At 35.7% G+C, this 17781-nt stretch overlaps 1 protein-coding gene across 2 annotated transcripts in view; it reads left to right on the plus strand.

The window, feature by feature from the left end:
* The window catches only part of GALNT1 (polypeptide N-acetylgalactosaminyltransferase 1), a 52063-nt gene extending 34578 nt beyond the window's left edge, over window positions 1–17485 (plus strand). For both annotated transcript variants that reach the window (XM_010228291.2, XM_088527221.1), the window contains exons 5-12: window positions 1540–1747; window positions 3204–3374; window positions 3885–4002; window positions 4864–5044; window positions 12087–12226; window positions 12792–12890; window positions 13628–13762; window positions 16837–17485. In XM_010228291.2, coding sequence (XP_010226593.2) covers window positions 1540–1747; window positions 3204–3374; window positions 3885–4002; window positions 4864–5044; window positions 12087–12226; window positions 12792–12890; window positions 13628–13762; window positions 16837–16983 — 1199 coding nt within the window. In that variant the 3' untranslated portion in view covers window positions 16984–17485. The remainder of the gene's footprint in view (window positions 1–1539; window positions 1748–3203; window positions 3375–3884; window positions 4003–4863; window positions 5045–12086; window positions 12227–12791; window positions 12891–13627; window positions 13763–16836) is intronic.
* Window positions 17486–17781: the final 296 nt, after the last annotated feature.

The following is a 17781-nucleotide window of genomic DNA, read 5'->3' on the forward strand; positions in this document are numbered from 1 at the left end:
GTCGTAAAGATTAAAAATGTATATACTAGTTCTTTTAAGTTAGTAACTTTGTAAGATGTGATAGTATTTGCCACCGAATTTTTCAGCACTATGATCTCTGTGCACATCCCCGAAAGGCCTGCAAAATGTTGACATGTACAGATGAAATAGTTTACACTGCTAAACACTTATTTACTGAATCCTCCCTAATTATGTACATTTATAATCTCCACTAATATGTGTTTGCTTTGAGTTTCTCTAGAGACAAATATCTATTTAAGATTAATCCAACTTTTAAGCCCTTAGTACAATTGAGCTTTTAAGATATATCAAAACTAATTTCTGTGGGGTTTAGAGACTATCCAATAATGTATTAAAAAAAAGCAGGGAGGAGGAGAATTAGAGCTTGTTCAACCAGAGCAATGGTAGGGAATGGTAATTGCTCTCAGATCAACTCTGCCTCTCAAGATTTGCAATACAGCCACTAAGGATTCATGCCGTGATTTTCTTTTATTTTTTCTCTCCCTTTCCTCTAGCTACACTATTGCTCGTGCGTGAGATAATGCCTTACAGGGAATCCTCCCAAAGACCTTGTGCTGTTGTAACACGACTCTCATGTGCTTTTGGCATATCAACTAATATATTTTGTAGCTGTGTTTATAAAAGAAATATTTGTTTAGCCTATATTATTACAGATTTGGAATCTGCAAGTTATTGCTGACGACTTTGTTTCTGTGACTGTCAACTGTGTTCTCACTCTGTTTTATCTTCCTTTGATATCATCCATCATTAGGTTTTTTTTTATGATGAATGAAGACTGTGTCCGTAAATGGGAAACCTGTTAATTTGGCAGCTACTTACAAATGATTTTGTGTCCCTAGGCAAATGGAAGTCAGTTAAAGCTGTGGCATTTTGACTAATTTGCTCCTTGAATAAGCTGGCTCATTCATGATTCAGATGATCACTTAGCTATAGCAGATTTTGCATTTATTTTTGTTTGTAAGTGTTAACGCAATTAATTAATAAAAAAAACTTAGACAAAAAAATGTTAAGCAGAATTTAAAACTGAATTTGGTTGTGTTTTAAACTTTGCTTGCAAATAAATTATCTGTAAGATGCAGAACTGTAGGAAAAGATTAATTATCGGTGCTAGTCAGCTCATTTTCTCTTATTTTCTTGTTAGATAGGTGTATACACAAGGAAATTCAAGAATCAGTTTTTGAATCATTTCTTGAAAGTAAGGGGTGTATCTACCCCACAACAAAAATTTGCCTATCCCACCTGACTTTGGCTTAAATGTTCTACTGTGTTTTGCTGCTTCCAATAATGAAGAGGAGGGGGAACTTCTTGCTCTACTGACTGAAATCCACGTAGATATGGAAGGGCATAATATGAGGTGGAGTAAGCAGTAATGAAAAGTAACTTAGAAGGTAATAGAAAAGAGGTATGGAATTATTTCAATATGGAAGTACTGCAAAATGAAAATACTACAAGTTGCATAATCAAAAAAATGCAGTTTTATGTAATTGATGGTTTCTATGTATCAATCATTTCCTGCAGACTTCTTGAAGAGACCACTAGAAAGTTATGTGAAAAAATTAAAAGTCCCTGTTCATGTGATTCGAATGGAACAGCGTTCTGGACTGATTAGAGCCAGATTAAAGGGGGCTGCTGCTTCTAAAGGCCAAGTCATCACCTTCTTAGATGCTCATTGTGAATGTACAGTAGGCTGGCTTGAACCTCTGCTGGCAAGGATCAAAGCTGACAGGTATTTTTTTCATCTATTGGTGTATGCTATTATTTGCAGATTAGTAAGAAATGGTCTAAATATTACCATATAACCTATAAGCAATTCTACCTTTCAAATGACTGGATTAATACCATATTTTCTATTAGTGTTACAGTAAAGCAGTAATTGAGCACAACTTTTTAAAAAGTAAAACTGAGTACAAATTGGAACTTTTATTAGGATCTATGCGATAATGTATTAAATATCAGGATATCTCAGCATGTATTTGAGACCAGTGGTATTTGAACTCTTCTGTCTACAGCCTAAACCACTCCTCCATGAATTTGGGAACATATAACTAGAAGAAGCGATCACAATCTCTCATAAAACCAACATTAGGCAAGACCTGTCAGATTTACTGGCTTTAGGTACTCACTGTGATTCCCTTATTGCATGATATATTTGGGTTGTAGATTACCTGCGAATGAATAGAATTTCTGTGGCATGACATGGATTCCTGGAATCACAGTGATTGCATCCACAATAGTGTGATAGAAATGGTACTGAAGAAAAAAACAAAAGTGAGAGAACCGGTCTGCTTTATAAAACATTCATGCATCTGCGTAGTAATTCTGCTGTTGCACACTGTTCTGTTAGCGAACAGACTAAACTAGACATTTATTTAAGTACTGTAATGCAGTACTTAAATAAAGTCTTGGTTTTGGTCTTACGATTATTAATATAAGTCACTTTTTAAAATTTATAATTACAGTATGTAACATCACATAATGCAAAGAAGCAAGTAATTGTTCAGAACAGTGTTAAACATTATACTAAGCTTCAAGTTATCATCTATATACATTTTTGTGAGACTATCATATTTAAATTATTCTTCTGACTTGTTCAAAATAGGTCCTTTTAATTTAATTGCAACCCTTGTATCTTTTTATGTATTTTTTTCAAGTGAGGAAGCCTGGTAGAGGACAGTGGTTATTTAAGTGTTTCTAAGATGATTAAGACACGTAATAAGAAATATGAATTCTAATAATGTCAGAACAATGGTTGAAAAAGTTAAGCGGCAATTAAAGCAATTAATTAAAGCAACAATTATCACTACTTAGGCCTGATGGGAAACCAGAATACTTCCTCAAAGTAAATGATTGAATTTTCATTTTAAAACAGGTAAAATACTTTGACTGTGCAACTAAAAACCAAAAAATAGTATTGAGAAAGCTCTGATTTTTTTCCCATCTGTATGTTATTAAAATGCAAATAATAATATTGACAAAATTGAGTCAGAAACATGTTTTTTTCCTTTAGATGAATTAATTCTAACTAGCAAGACAAAATTTAAATATATTTGATGGTAAACATTTTTGAGTACTGTATTGTTAAGTGTAGTGATCTTAAAGTATAAATAAAATGGGTATGTTAAATTGAAACAAATTACTTTTCTGACATTCTGACTAACAGTTTGATGCTTTCCTCTCTGCAGGAGAACAGTAGTGTGTCCCATCATTGATGTAATTAGTGATGACACCTTTGAATATATGGCAGGTTCTGATATGACCTATGGTGGATTCAATTGGAAGCTGAATTTTCGTTGGTATCCTGTTCCTCAGAGAGAGATGGATCGACGGAAAGGAGATCGAACACTTCCTGTTAGGTAATGAGAAATGACAAATTGATAGAAGTATTGTCTGATGTTTAGTCATATCCTCTCTAGGCTAATCTTGTATACGAGCAATTAATGAGCTGTGTCATGTTGTCATATTGGTCTGTTTCAAGGACCAGTGTGTGAAATTTTTCAGCATAGATGTCTTGTTGATAAATTCCAGTAGGCATAACATGAAGCATAAGTATAAAGCATAATAGTGAAAATCATAGGTGACTTCATGGTATGTCGTAATTTCTTCAAGAATAGTTGCTAGAAATATAAATATCCTGCAATAAATTGTTTTATTTATGTGATTTACCAACATTGGAGGCTGAAGTAGTTTTTTTTTTTTTTTCTCTCTACCTCACTCTCTATTTGTGGAATAAACCATTTCGTCAGTATAACAGTGAAATATATTTAAACAAAATAAATTTTCATAGTGACTGATATTTGACTTATTTTCTGTTTTTCCATTTGTTTGTTTGTTTTTTGTTTGTTTTGTGGTTTTTTTGTCTTCAGGACTCCTACAATGGCAGGAGGTCTTTTTTCAATAGACAGAGATTACTTTCAGGAGATTGGAACATATGATGCTGGAATGGATATTTGGGGAGGAGAAAACTTAGAAATTTCCTTCAGGGTAAGTAAAAATTCCTCTCTGTTCAGAGTTTTAGTGTTCATGATAGTACAACATAAGTTCTATACAGTAGGAGCTTAACGACAATGATGGATTCTTCTCTTCACAGTTCAGAGTTCAGTTCATGTTATGTTGTTCTAATGGACATATTAAATGACTTTTTTTAAATGTGTGAAATTTCTCTGAAGGTGTTTGATTTGAAAAGTTCGAGAGCATAATATAAGGATTATCTCATCAGTGTGTACTCTAGGCTGTTATGTGTTAGCTCAGCCACAAAACAACAAAAATAGAGAATTTCTAACTTAATGATTACGCATTTTTAATTTGACCTAATTTAATTTTTAATTTTGGACCTAACCTGTTCTCACTAGTTTCTGCCGAATAGTACTATTTCCTTTTGCTTTACTTACTGACTCAGAGTATATAGGTGGATACTTTTAAAGTAGTTTAGTTTCTGAATCTGACATTTCTAGTGGTTCAAGAAAAAATGGAAATGCTTTGAGAAACTTTTTCTTGGAAAGTGCATGTTTTTTTCAGTTGAAGAATTTATTAAGAAGGGCCTTTGTGGCCAGATTACCATCTGTTGCTTCCTTGTGGATCATGTGAGCCTTTTCCCTTCTTTCACTGTCAGCACTCCTGGTGCTCTGCAGTAGTATCTTGTTGAGGCATCTTTTTTGAGGCCTCACATACCCTCATGCTACCCTAGCTCTAGCTTGAGAGCATCCTATCTGTCAAGCAGGAAACAGACTTGCTTTTCTCTTCCATGCCGTATATATTTGTGCTGGACTTTAATGTTGTTTATACTAATTGAAGAAGGGCAAACATCAAATATAGCACTTGCAATATCTGTTTTATCATTTTTAGATTTGGCAGTGTGGTGGCACTTTGGAAATTGTAACTTGTTCACATGTTGGGCATGTCTTCAGAAAAGCAACACCATACACTTTTCCTGGAGGTACAGGGCAGATAATCAACAAAAATAACAGGAGGCTTGCAGAAGTCTGGATGGATGAATTCAAAAACTTTTTCTACATTATTTCCCCAGGTAAGCAGATCTTTGGTTATGAAAAATACCAATAAGAATTAAAAATTAAAGTTCTATTGGACTTCAATACTTAAACAAAAATGATACTGTTTTGAAGAATTCAAGTGTTCTGAAAAGGCTCAGTTGGGCAAGAGAGGAAGCCAGAGAAGTGCTAAAATATTACTACTCTGCAGATCATGTGCTGCTGCTTTTTTAGGGGAGTGGGGGTGAGAGGGGAGCATGATGAGAGAGAACAAACATCCTGTCTAAAAACTTGAAAGATTGTTAGAGACATTCAACTTTAAATATTGTGGTTTTATACGCCACGTATGCTTATTCAAATAAGTATCTTGAAACAAGTATTTCTCTGTGACTTGCTTATTAATACAGATTAATAGTATTTATAGTATTTAGATTAATAGTGAAATTTAAAAGTTGTAATATGGTGCAGTGTTAATCTGAAAAAAAATCAATAAAATCTTCTGTATAGGTTTTAAGAGCATTTTTGAGAACAAGTGACCACACTACTTTATCCTTTTCTTTTTCCTCAATAGAATATGCCGTTCAAATTAAGACAGCATAGAATTTTTAAAATAAGTTCGTGGTACTAAGAATCACAGCCGTCTAGGTGAAGTCAAAAGCTAGTAGGTTATGCTTACTGCCATGTCTTTTTATTAGTGTAGCATTATCAGATTAAATATACCATGCATTTTGTGCATACACACACACACATATATATATTTATATATATATAAAAGAAACTGGGAGCACAGAATCACAGAGTCGTTGAGGTTGGAAGGGACCTCTAGAGATCACCTAGTCCAACCCCTGTGCTCAAGCAGTGGTACCTAGAGCATGTGGCACAGAGTCACATCCAGGCAGATTTTGAATTATCTCCAAAGAAGGAAATTGCACAACCTCTCTGGGCAGCCTGTTCCAGGACTCTGTCACTCTCACAGTAAAGAAGTTCTTTCTCATATGCAGATAAAACTTCCTGTGTTTTAATTTGTACCCATTACCCCTTGTTCTGTTGCTGGCCACCACTGAGAAGAGTTTGGCCCCATTCTCTTTACGTCTTCCCCTCCGGTGTTTGTATATATTGATCGGTCTTCTCCAGGCTAAACAGGCCCAATTCACTTAGTATTTCCTCGTAAGATAGATGCTAACCATAAAAGTAAGTTAACTTTTAAAAGTCAAAATCAGTGAAAACTGTGATAAGGCTCTACTATTTTGTATATCATATTTATAGATCTTCTATTTAATGTGGAGGCCATAAGCTATGAAAGCGGTTACTCTTCTGACTTCGTACATAGTTGTTCTGATGATGTGGGTGGGTGAGTGTGTTTTTTGTTGTTGTTTTTTGTTTGTAGCTTTGTAATATTGTGAACTATACATGCAGTCTCCTGCTAGGGGAAAAAAGAGTGGAAGATTATTATTATATTGTAATAATGAATATATATGAAATATGGGTTATATATATAATAGGATAGAAATGTTTTCTTGTCATGCTTCTCTTAGCATTTGTGCCTACTGGCAGGCGCACCTCTTATTTGTGTTTTCAGGTCCATATTGACACTGTACTGAAGTATGATATTAGATATTCCAAGAGTATCAAGAATTGTCCATAATACCTGGATAAGTTAGGTTATATTGAAATTAGTTTAGTGCCTAGAGCTGTGAAAAGTAGTGCTGTAATTCCTGTAGTATATAACAATATCTATGGTTTCAGAGAATTAACTTACAAATTATACTGATGCTGTCATTGCTACTCATGCTTTCCCTTATTTTTTTTTACTGCACTTCTCTAGTGTACAAGCCGAAAACTAGCAAGCGTTAACTAGCAAGGATTACTATCTTGGGACCTCTTAAGTGGAATTTCACAACCCCCTTGCCATTGCTGTTTTGTTACCTCCTGTGTTACCAGAGTTATGCAGACCCATGATGCACCTATAGACAGAAACTACATTACTGTATTTCATGAAGGCTTTTTGGGCTCATGTTTTAAGGGAACTCGGTGCAGTTCTGCCACATAAAAATGAAAATGTCTAGTACTTGCAGAATGATCTTTTAGTCTACCAGCAGGTTACTACAGTATATAGCCTGCAAAACTCTTAACTGCCGATGCAATGTGTACTTTCATTATTACTGTGACAACATGTCACTGTGTCACAGCCTCATGCAAGGAAAAAGGTGAGAATTTGAGTGGATGCTGGTTTGTGAGCTTGGGTGCAGATGAACAGGAAAATTGGGCAATTTGGTGTGCACCTACGTTTTTGTCGGTTGGGTGAGAAGTTAGGTATCTCTTGTTGGTAGGAAAATGCAGTGTTGGAAGAGTTAATATTACTGACAGAAATAATCAAGCCTAACTAACAGATATTTTTCGTTCTTTATATAGATTTTCTTGGGCTCTTCTAAGATAGTCAGTCACAAAGGGATTGGTCTAGGAAAGCAAATCTGAGATTCACAGATAGGTTTCCCAGTTTGTTTAATTGATGTTGTCTCAGGAGGGCAGAGGGGATTTACTTTTTTGAATAGCAGGAATTTGAGAAACTTTACTATCGACACAGTGCAGTCAAATGAAAAGCTCTTCTAAAATGTATTTGTGTCTTTCTTTAAGTACAGATTAGTAGGAACTGTTGTGTGTTTCTTGCCAGGCTTTCATGATTTTTAATAGTCGTCTTTCTGCTTAGAAGCAGATTTCTGCTTAGGTACAGTTGGGAGGTGGACAGGAAAATGTTGCAACTGCTGCTGGCCCAAATCAAACCTGTCTCGCTGCATGCAGGAGCTGTTCTCTTTGACAGTAATGGCACTTCTTATAGTCTTTCCTCACTAGGCTCCAGTTTTCCTTAGGATCATGAGTTACAACAGGGTTTGACTTGATGGTTTCACTTTTTCTTGCATGACTTTCCCAGACCATTTTCTACTAGCTCTTCAGTAAATGCATTTGGGACATTTGCAAGTGATTCTTAGTTCCTGTGAGTTTCAGAGACTCTGGCAATTCTTTGTTTGCAACTCCTACTGCTGTCCTATTGCCTAAAATACTAGGACAGAAGTGTGTATGGTAAAGCTTCATGAGCTGGTGTTATCAGTCCAACAACTTGTTGCAAAGAGGGTGCCTTGCTTTTCGTGTCTGGTCATACAGCCCTCATATAGTTCACCCATGTAAACTAATTTGCCTTGTTAAACTCCCAAGTTTTTTTTTTTTTTTTTTTTCCCTGCGTGCTGGTTAAGTTAGCACCTGTGTCAGCACGTAAGAAGCAGTAGGCGTGTGAAGATGAGCAAGGGAAAATGCCTTCAGCAGTGGCAACATCAATAAACCATTAGGTTGGAGTCTCACAACTACCTCAGCTCAGTAGCTGACCTGACCACAGTTTACTTGTTAGTGATCAAACTGGTAGTTCGTCATGTTTTTGGACTTCCTTAACCTAAAGTTTGATATAGTTTCAGATTGGGTGGTTTGCTTATGCCGTATGTGAGTCTGTTTTTGCCCTCCTACATGCAGTCCCCTGCTCATATTGTTGCTGGTCAGCAACCTGTTACCCACTTCCCTGTTGGTTAAGTGAAAGGCATCTTAATTAGTATAAAGTGTAAAATACTCCTCATTCCATAATTGGTATGGAAATAAATTCTGGTGCTGACAAAGACTTTGACCCAGAAGGTATCTTTCATTGTATAGGGAATAACTGAACAGATAGAAATCCTGAAAACCTAACATTGTAGAATTATCTAAACAAGAACCATCTAGACATGTGTAAATGTGTTTTCATCAAAATTGGATCAGTAGGGGTGGTTTCTAATTGCTCCATATGCTTATCTTTGGCCAAGCGTGGCAAGTGTAGGTTCATAACATACAGACTGCAGTTGGCTAAGGCCTTTGATTTTGGTGATGACAATGGAGAAGTTAGTATTCCCTATGAGCATTAATCAGAAATGAAAATACATAGTTATTGGAAGCAGGTTTAAATGATTATTGCTTGTTCAGTTTCATAATAATAAGTCATTCATTTTAACAGAAGATTAGCTTGGGATGGAACACTTTGCATGCTTTGAAAATGACTGAGTGATTATATAATCAGGATGAAAACATCATGTTTCTAATTCTTTGAATCAGTTTAGCATAAATGTATTGCCACACACTGAACTTGTCAGACATCTTCGAGATGGTAGAGCTGTTGCAACACAGCTGCTGGGACGCTTAAATATTCATAAGATGGCAAAGAAAATTAAGCTGAAGAAGGCTTATTCTACCCATAGAAATCGTTATGTATATACGTGTAGGCAGTTATGGAAAGGAGTGTGGAGGAGTTACTACTTTTGAAATTGTCTTGTAAATCTTTCCCTTTCTTTCCCATTCCCACTCCCATTTAAGAGTGGAATTAACTCTTAAAAAAATAAATATGTTTATCAGAAAATACTGATGCTGTCGAATAGCTTCTAAGCATATGTTCCATATGTTCAGTAAGACCAACATTGTAAGAATTCTTGTTTGGGTGAGCTGTGTGGATTTGTCAAAAACTTTGATTACTACTTTTTGGTGAAAATGCAAGTATAGCAAAGCTCTGGTTGAGTAGTGAAGACATTACCAAACAAGGCAATCTGGTACTGCATACTAAATTTCTTTTTCAAGAGCAGTGACATTGTTGACAAGTGCTGAAATGAATTTTACATTTGTAGAAGAGAATGTTGAATGTCTGTCTGGATAATTGGCTATATTCCTTTGCAATATGGCTATTTCTTTTTGTGTTGTTTGAATACATCTTTAACCATGTTTTTGAAAAGAGCATGCACAGCATACCACAATCTTTGGGACAGATGAAATCACCAGGAAGGTCCAGGCTATTACCTTTCCAGTATTTTTTTCTGGGAAAAACTTTTATTGCATGGTCCAGTGGAGACAGTAGTAGCATGTACTGTTTAGGTACTATTTCTGCTATTTTTATAAAGCAAAACCAAGTATTTGGAAGAATAACCAACAGAGATGATTACTTTCCTCATGATATGCCAAATTGCTTAGTCTGGCATGCTTGTCTCCATAGAGGAAAATTTGATGTAATTCTGAATTTGCAGCTGAGCCTTTAGAAACAAGTTCAAAAACACTAGAAACCATACATAAGCCTCTTCAATAGATTCATTTGCTTACCTTGTTACAGAACACCACTATGGGAACTATGCCATTTCTCATATCCAGTCCATCTGTTACCTGATGCTGACTGTAGTCTATGTGCCAGTATGTTGTCTGATTCAAACCTAACTTTAGAGAAGAATCTTCCCATTCTTTCCAGCTAAAAATGGTTCAGTAGGGCATAATGCACATCTTTTAATTCCAGATAATGGAGGGAAAACCAAATGGCACTGTTTTCTGCACGTGGTGGCATTTAAAACTACTTTAATCAATAGCACAGTTGTATGCTATTACATACTACTTTGCTTTTAATTCCTTATATCTGTGCCTTTAATTCTTACTGTCACATGGCAACCTTAAATGTTTTTCCTAAGATCAGTGTAGCAAGTTGTTAAAGAATGAGGTTTGTATGTTGTAAGGTTAGACATAATGTGGTAACTGTTTATCAACTACATTTTCCTGAACAAAGGAGGAAGAGTTTCAGCTATGGTTTGTTCAGCAAAGAAGCCTTTTTCTTTCTCTTGAGAGCATGTTCCTTTTGATGTAGAGCAAACATAGACATTGGTCAAGTAGAGTAGTTTTTTATGTCTAGAAAACCCAGGCTGATGTTTGTCAGAGCTCCTTCTTAAGAGAGATCTTTATAATAATAATAAAAAAATGTTCTAGAATACTGAAGATTTTACTGGTAATTATGGATGTTTAGCTGAAGTTATATGGCTATCCAACTGTTCTAATTGAGTAGCAATACACCATCTGCTGGTAGATTTATGTAATAACACAGTAGCGCAACTTCAAATTGTATCAAGCTCAACTGCAAAAGGTGACACAATTTAGAGGTAATTTACAGCTTAAGCACAGGGATTTCTGTGTAACTTGGGGTCTTCAAGTACAAGACTTCCATGTTCTGAACAGCTCAAGTGGCCAGTATAGCATATTTGTGGGCTGCAGAGTGGACTTAAAATTGGTACATGACTGAAGTTTCCTTTTTTGTTGCTTTGGTAGTGTATTATTTAAGACCTGTGTTATTTAGCGTAAGAATATGGAAATAGATAATAATAATACGGAAAGTGGTGAATGTGACATCAGAAAACTAGACGTTACTTTACCTCTATTGAAATTATTGCAATATTAATAGCAATGCTTAATTCTGTTTTATAAATACCCACTGATCATGCACATCTTCTTCATCCCATTTGCAAATGGGATTTATACAGCTTAATGTGCAGAATAAAGAACAACCATGATAGTGGGGTGGGAGGATGCAAGAATGGCATATTTTGATAAACAAAGAGCAAATGAGGGGGGAAAAAAGTAGGCAAAACACCACAGAAATATGATTAGTGCTAATGGTGAAAACATTTCTTGCAAATGCTGTAATTATGTTGGAAAAATACTGAATTATTAAAGGATTAGTTCCCTGTGTTAGTTTTTGCTTGTTTCTTTATGCAGTTAGATGGATGAGGAAGTCTGGTAAGTGGTTCCTGATTCAGAATTCGATTAAAATTGAGTTTTCCTCCTTCCGCAGAAGGAAGCTGCTATGTTACACTGCATAGGTATCTGCATTCTATCCACACTTGTCTTTGGGGATAGAATGGGAGTAGTGAAAACATGGTTTCACCTTTTTTCATCTCTTAACTTAGTAGGTGATTGCATTCAAATTTTTCCACCAAACAAAGGTAAGATGTTACTATATATAGGATAGATGTAGTTGCTCTGCCTTTTAAAATAACTGTCTGAAAAATTTGTGGATAGTGATTGTCCTTCATGATAATATAAATGGCATGATACTATATTGGAAGAAATTTTTTAGTGTAGAAATGAGTTGTTCATTTGAGAGGATGTATTTGATGCAGGCAGTGCATTATACTGATGTGCTAAATGGAGTCATAGATAAAATTCATTAACAACCATTAAATAAGACTCTCTTTTTGGTCTCTACAGGAGTTACCAAAGTTGATTACGGGGACATATCATCTCGACTTGGACTAAGACGTAAGCTCCACTGCAAGCCTTTCTCCTGGTATCTGGAGAATGTTTATCCTGATTCCCAAATTCCACGGCATTACTTTTCTCTGGGGGAGGTAAGAGTTCCCCACACACGCTTATCTACCATATCTAAAATATATTGCAGAGTGAGTTTAGATTCTGAGCTGAGCAGCATGAACCTGCGACCTCTAACAAAGTTCAAATATCTTAGGCATTGTTGTCAATTGTAAAATGATAGATAAGGGGCAGGTAGTGGGGCTGATATTCATGCCTGTTTATTATACAGAAATATAGTAGTTAAGGCTCTAATTCAGGTAGTGAGGAAACTAAACTTAGTTATCCCTGATATTGAAAGGAATTAAAACCTCAGTGCCCAAAAGTACTTTAAAACTTCTGACAGTCTTGGAACTTCCAAGATTGGATACAGAAGAAAGCAAAGAAAGGAACATGATTCTATAGTATGTTGGCTTTAGCATTTGTCTGGGGGAGGGATTCTTGGGTAGGGGCTACCTCATGGTAATAAGTACTCTTTATATAATTTGCATTTTTTTTTGAACAGCCTATCATTATAGAGCAGAGAGAACTGGTGACAGTGTAGTTTGATATGGAGCTAATCCTTTTCTAAAAATAACCTTTTGTGATGTGCTCTTTCACTTCCAGATAAGAAATATAGAGACAAATCAATGTCTGGATAACATGGCAAGAAAAGAAAATGAAAAAGTTGGAATATTCAATTGCCATGGAATGGGTGGAAATCAGGTGATTTTTTTTTTGTAACTTTTTTGGTATGTTTTAGTATATTTTTGTAAAGATTTGAATTGTTTAGAAAAATACTTCTTATCAGGACACTGTTTTAATTCTTTCAGTAGTTATCTCCTAATCTGTAAAGTTTAGGAAAACCCTCACTGAAGAATGGAACGGTAGGAGGGAATGCACAAGAAGGCTGGCTGGTATTTTGTTACTGGTAGGTTTGAAGCCTTATTGCAACAGCTAGATCCGCTTTAAAGTCAAAAATGAAATAAAGGGGAGTAGACTGATGAAAGTTAGGATTTGTTTCTTATAGGTTTTCTATAACCATATTCTGTTAAGACTTGCAAATTGGTATCCTTTAAAAACACGCTTGCATCTGAAATACTGTTCTTAGCATATGTTATTTTTTGTGAATGTCAACTTAAGAATTTATTTTGTCTGATTTTCAATTTTATTTTATTAAAAATTATTGATCAACTCCTTACCAGTATACAAAGATAACCAGTTTTTGGGATCCTTTGCTCCTATGCAGGAAAGAGTCTGCAACTTGACAGTGTCAATCTTTTTCTGAAGAACTCTTTCATATACTGTTTATATTTCTTCCCTTAAAATGCATGGAGGAAGGGAAGTAGTATGGATAGTAATGAAATAATGTTCAAAAGTCCCCCTCATACCTCAAAAGGAATCTCTTAGGCAAACTTTTTTTTTTTTTTTAACTCTCCAGTTCCACTTCTTTTTGTGTTTAGGTCTTCTCATATACTGCCAGCAAAGAAATTCGAACAGATGATTTATGTTTAGATGTCTCCAAACTTAATGGCCCAGTAACAATGCTCAAGTGCCACCATCTAAAAGGAAATCAACTTTGGGAATATGATCTCGTGGTAAGTCTTTTGATGACTTGTAACATGAAATGAGACAACTTGTGTCTTTACAAGCCTACAGAACAGTCTCTTCCTTTGTGGAATCGCTATTTGAGAGAACAGGAAACAAAGTCAGAGTTATGTTCTGTCTGTCTTTATTCATGTGTAATTACTCAGTATAGATCTCTGATTTAATACCTGGTGAATTTCTGATAGTTCATAGAAATTAAAAAAAATATATAAATATATTTGCAAAATGCTTTCAGATCTTTAGATAAAAGAAAGTGTAGAGCTCATTTAGGGTGGGATCAGTGATAGAAAAATATTCTGAATACTTAAACTTTTTTTATTCGTGGACCAGTAAAAGATAATGCTAATGATCCTGGACTGATTTAAGCACATGGTGTCATCTGTTACAATATTAAAGGAAATATTATTTTAATTGAAAATTCAGTATCCCAAAATTATAAAGAGGTTTTGTATTTCTAATTTTCATGTTTAAGGCAGAGTTAATTAAAGCATCTTTATTTAATCCTACTTCCCTTGTACTTAATATTCAAAATCGTTTGGAAATTTGTATGTTAAGCTGCCAGATCAAATAAGCATTGCCAGATGATCCATTGATCATTAATTTTATCTAAAAGTTCTCAAAACTAATTACGTGATTGAATAATAGAGTAAGAATTTTGACTTTACAGCTCAGCTAACTTGAAAAAAGTGTCTCAAGCTAATTAATTTAAAATCAGTTAGTGTGGAAGTTAGTTGTAAGGCAATTCATAGAAGAAGATTCTTGCTATTATAAGCTTAATGATTGTTTAATAAAGGAGAGCATGTACATCATTTAGCTACCAAAAAGTCATTTCAGTCCTAAAAATATTTTGGTACTTAAATCAATAGGTTTATTACAGATTCCAATAATTGAGATGTTAATATAGCCTATAGTTTTTAAGACTGAAAAGAGGCATGAATGATTGATGCTTTTTTAGTTGGGCTGGCAACTAGTTTATGAGACACTGGATCGCTACTAGGATTTCTGCAGATTGCTTGCAACTGCTGATAGGAGATTAAAGAAAGCTGTTGAAGGCTTTCCAGGATAAAGAATTAGTTGAAATTCCTATATCCGAGTCTTGGTAATTGTTTATTCTTTCATAAGTTGTCTTACGTTTTAAGTGAGTAATATTACTAAATGCAGTGATTTGCCAAAGAACTTCTATCACTAATCTTTGAATGGATTATTTTTAATATGAGCAAAGCTAGCAAGAGTTATCAAACCCTGTACAATGCGTACAAAAATTTGCTTAGTTGGAAGAACCAAATAGTCTCTTTTACAATGGTTGCTACAACCAGAAATAAGATTAAAATAGGTCTTAAAATAATTCAGAACTTTACTTTTGTTGCTTCACTAGCCAGCTCCAGTTCTCCAATTGGAGAAATCTTAGCAAGAATTCCTGCCAACGTAGTTTCTTTTCATGGAAGTTTTTTCTGTAGTCAGGAGGAGTATGTAGAAAGCACCTTTTCCTTGATGTGTGCTAGGAAAAAGAGTCTTTAAGAGTGTTAGAATTGTTTGCTCTCATATCTTCCAATTCTCTAGTTTGTTCTCCAGCTGTTGTGCAACTGCAGGAGACTGAAGTATAGGGGGGTGGTTTTGATATTTTCTGATTTTATTTATTTTACCCTTTACTGCTGCCTGTGCACATATGGCCTACCTATTCTTCTGCCACTTTTCAATCAATTCAGTGTGTTGGCTGTGCTCTCTAAATGAGAGAAATACTAAGACTATCAATCAGTGCCATAGACTGGCTGGAGCACTTGTGAGTGGCAGAAAGTGCAACTTTCAAAGACCTCTTTTCTCAAAGGGTAGTGCCTGGTAGTGGTGTATTGCAGATGGCATAAGTATGATTAGTAGACACTATAAAAATGTATGTATTCTTAAATATCTGTATGTTTTTTTAAAAATATAGTCCTGTTTAATGTCAATTTTGGGCCCTCCGAAAAGGGGGGAGGAGAAAAAGCATATATTTAATACATATTAAATGTATTAGTTTACATCTGATGAAATCAAGTATTACTAATACGAATATTACTACTAATAATCAAAGGTTCAACAAGGGCATGTGCAGGGTTCTACACCCAGGGAGGAATAACCCCAGACACCTGTACAGATTAGGGGTGGACCTGCTGGAAAGCAGCTCCGCAGAGATGGATTTGGGAGTCCTGGTTAACAACAAGTTAACCATGAGGCAGAAATGTGCCCTTGTGGCCAAGAAGGCAATGGGATCCTGGCCTGCATAAGGATTGTTGCTTGCAGGTCGAGGGAGGCGATCCTCCCCCTCTATTCAGCTTGCATGAGGCCGCACCTGGAGTATTGTGTGCAGTTCTGGGCTCCCCAGTACAAGAGGCATGTGAAACTTCTATAGCAGAGAGCACCGAAGATGATAGAGAGACTGGAGCATCTGTCGTGTGAGGAAAGACTAAGGGAGCTAGGCCTCTTTAGCCTGGAGAAGAGAATATTGAGAATATTATCAATGTGTACAACTACCTCAGTGGAGAATGTAAAGAGAATGGGGCTGTTCTTGGTGGCTAGTGACAGGACAAGGGGTAATGGGGATAAATAAAAACACAGTAAATTTAATCTCCATGAGAGGAAGAACTTCTTTACTGTGAGGGTGACAGAGCTCTGGAACAGGCTGCCCAGAGAGGTTGTGGTGTCTCCTCCTTTGGAGATCTTCAAATCCCGCCTGGATGCAGCCCTGTGCCACATGCTCTAGGTGTCCCTGCTTGATGCTTCCAACCTCAGCCATTCTGAGAAAGCTGTATGCATACATTGCAGCAAATTTTAATTTCTGCCATTTCAAAGATCCCCAGCAGTATAGCGGTATTTAAAGAACTGTGTTTGAAGGTGGTCATTTCGAAGTTTGACTGTTCTGTTTTTCATAGGTTTTAATGTTTTAAAATATGCTTCTCATGTTGTGTATTAAGTGCTCTAGCTTAAGTCTAAGTCTAACTTCTGTTTTATCTATGGAAGAATGTTAATGTTCATTGGAAATGTTCTGTTGACTTTTGTAAAACTTGTTTCTTTTTATTTTCTCTTCAAGAAATTAACCCTGTTGCATGTGAACAGTAACCAATGCCTGGACAAAGCCACCGAAGAAGACAGCCAGGTACCCAGCATCAGAGACTGCAATGGCAGTCGCTCACAGCAGTGGCTACTTCGCAATGTCACCCTTCCAGAAATATTTTGAGAGGTTCTACAGAAAAGCAAGCATTGACTGGGCTATCTCGGCTAATGCTCTGGCTACACTGTTAAGTAGCAACAGACAAAAACTTCTGCCCTGCAGGATATACATAGTTCATGGCCTGTTAGAACCTGTAACTCGTGCAGCTTTTTGGTAGCTGTGAATCAGCCTTGCTGTAATAAGGAAGTGAAACTATCACACATAGTAGAGAAACTGCGCCTGCTGACGTTTACAAGATTGAGAGAGTCTCTTCCAGCAAATAACCTAGGGAACATTTGGATGATGGAAATATAGTCAATGAAATATTCTGGATGGAGAGACGCATATTGTTGTAGTTTGCTTGCACATCAGTAACCTCTGCTGAAAGTGCTATTGTAACGAAGACATTTCCAAGAATCTCTTTCCTGGTTAGTGGTCGTAACCAGCTTACTAAATACAGATCCACAAATAAATGAAGCAGAGAGCTGCAGACCATATTCAGCAACAAGAAATAAGAATTCTGTGTTTTTTTTTTTTTTTAAAAAGTAAACAGGGTTTAATGGAAACAAAATCAGAGCTATAAAAAGTACAATTTGTTATAGTGACATATCAAATTTATATGTAGATTTTATACCTCAGTGGGAGGAAATAACCAAATCAAAAGGCTTTTTTTTTATTGTGTGATAGTCCATGCTTTTTAATCCTAGTTGGTCTAAAATTATTTTGGACACAAACAAAATGAGCATAAGAAAAAAAAATTAGCTCCTTGAATGTCAGTTGAACTTTTTCCATTTTAATTTCTGCGCTGTTGGAATTGTATCTTTT

The sequence above is a fragment of the Tinamus guttatus genome, unplaced genomic scaffold (assembly GCF_059628265.1).
Source record: "Tinamus guttatus ecotype Peru unplaced genomic scaffold, ASM5962826v1 Tinamus_guttatus_pri_ptg000265l, whole genome shotgun sequence".
NCBI classification, from domain to species: Eukaryota; Metazoa; Chordata; class Aves; order Tinamiformes; family Tinamidae; genus Tinamus; species Tinamus guttatus.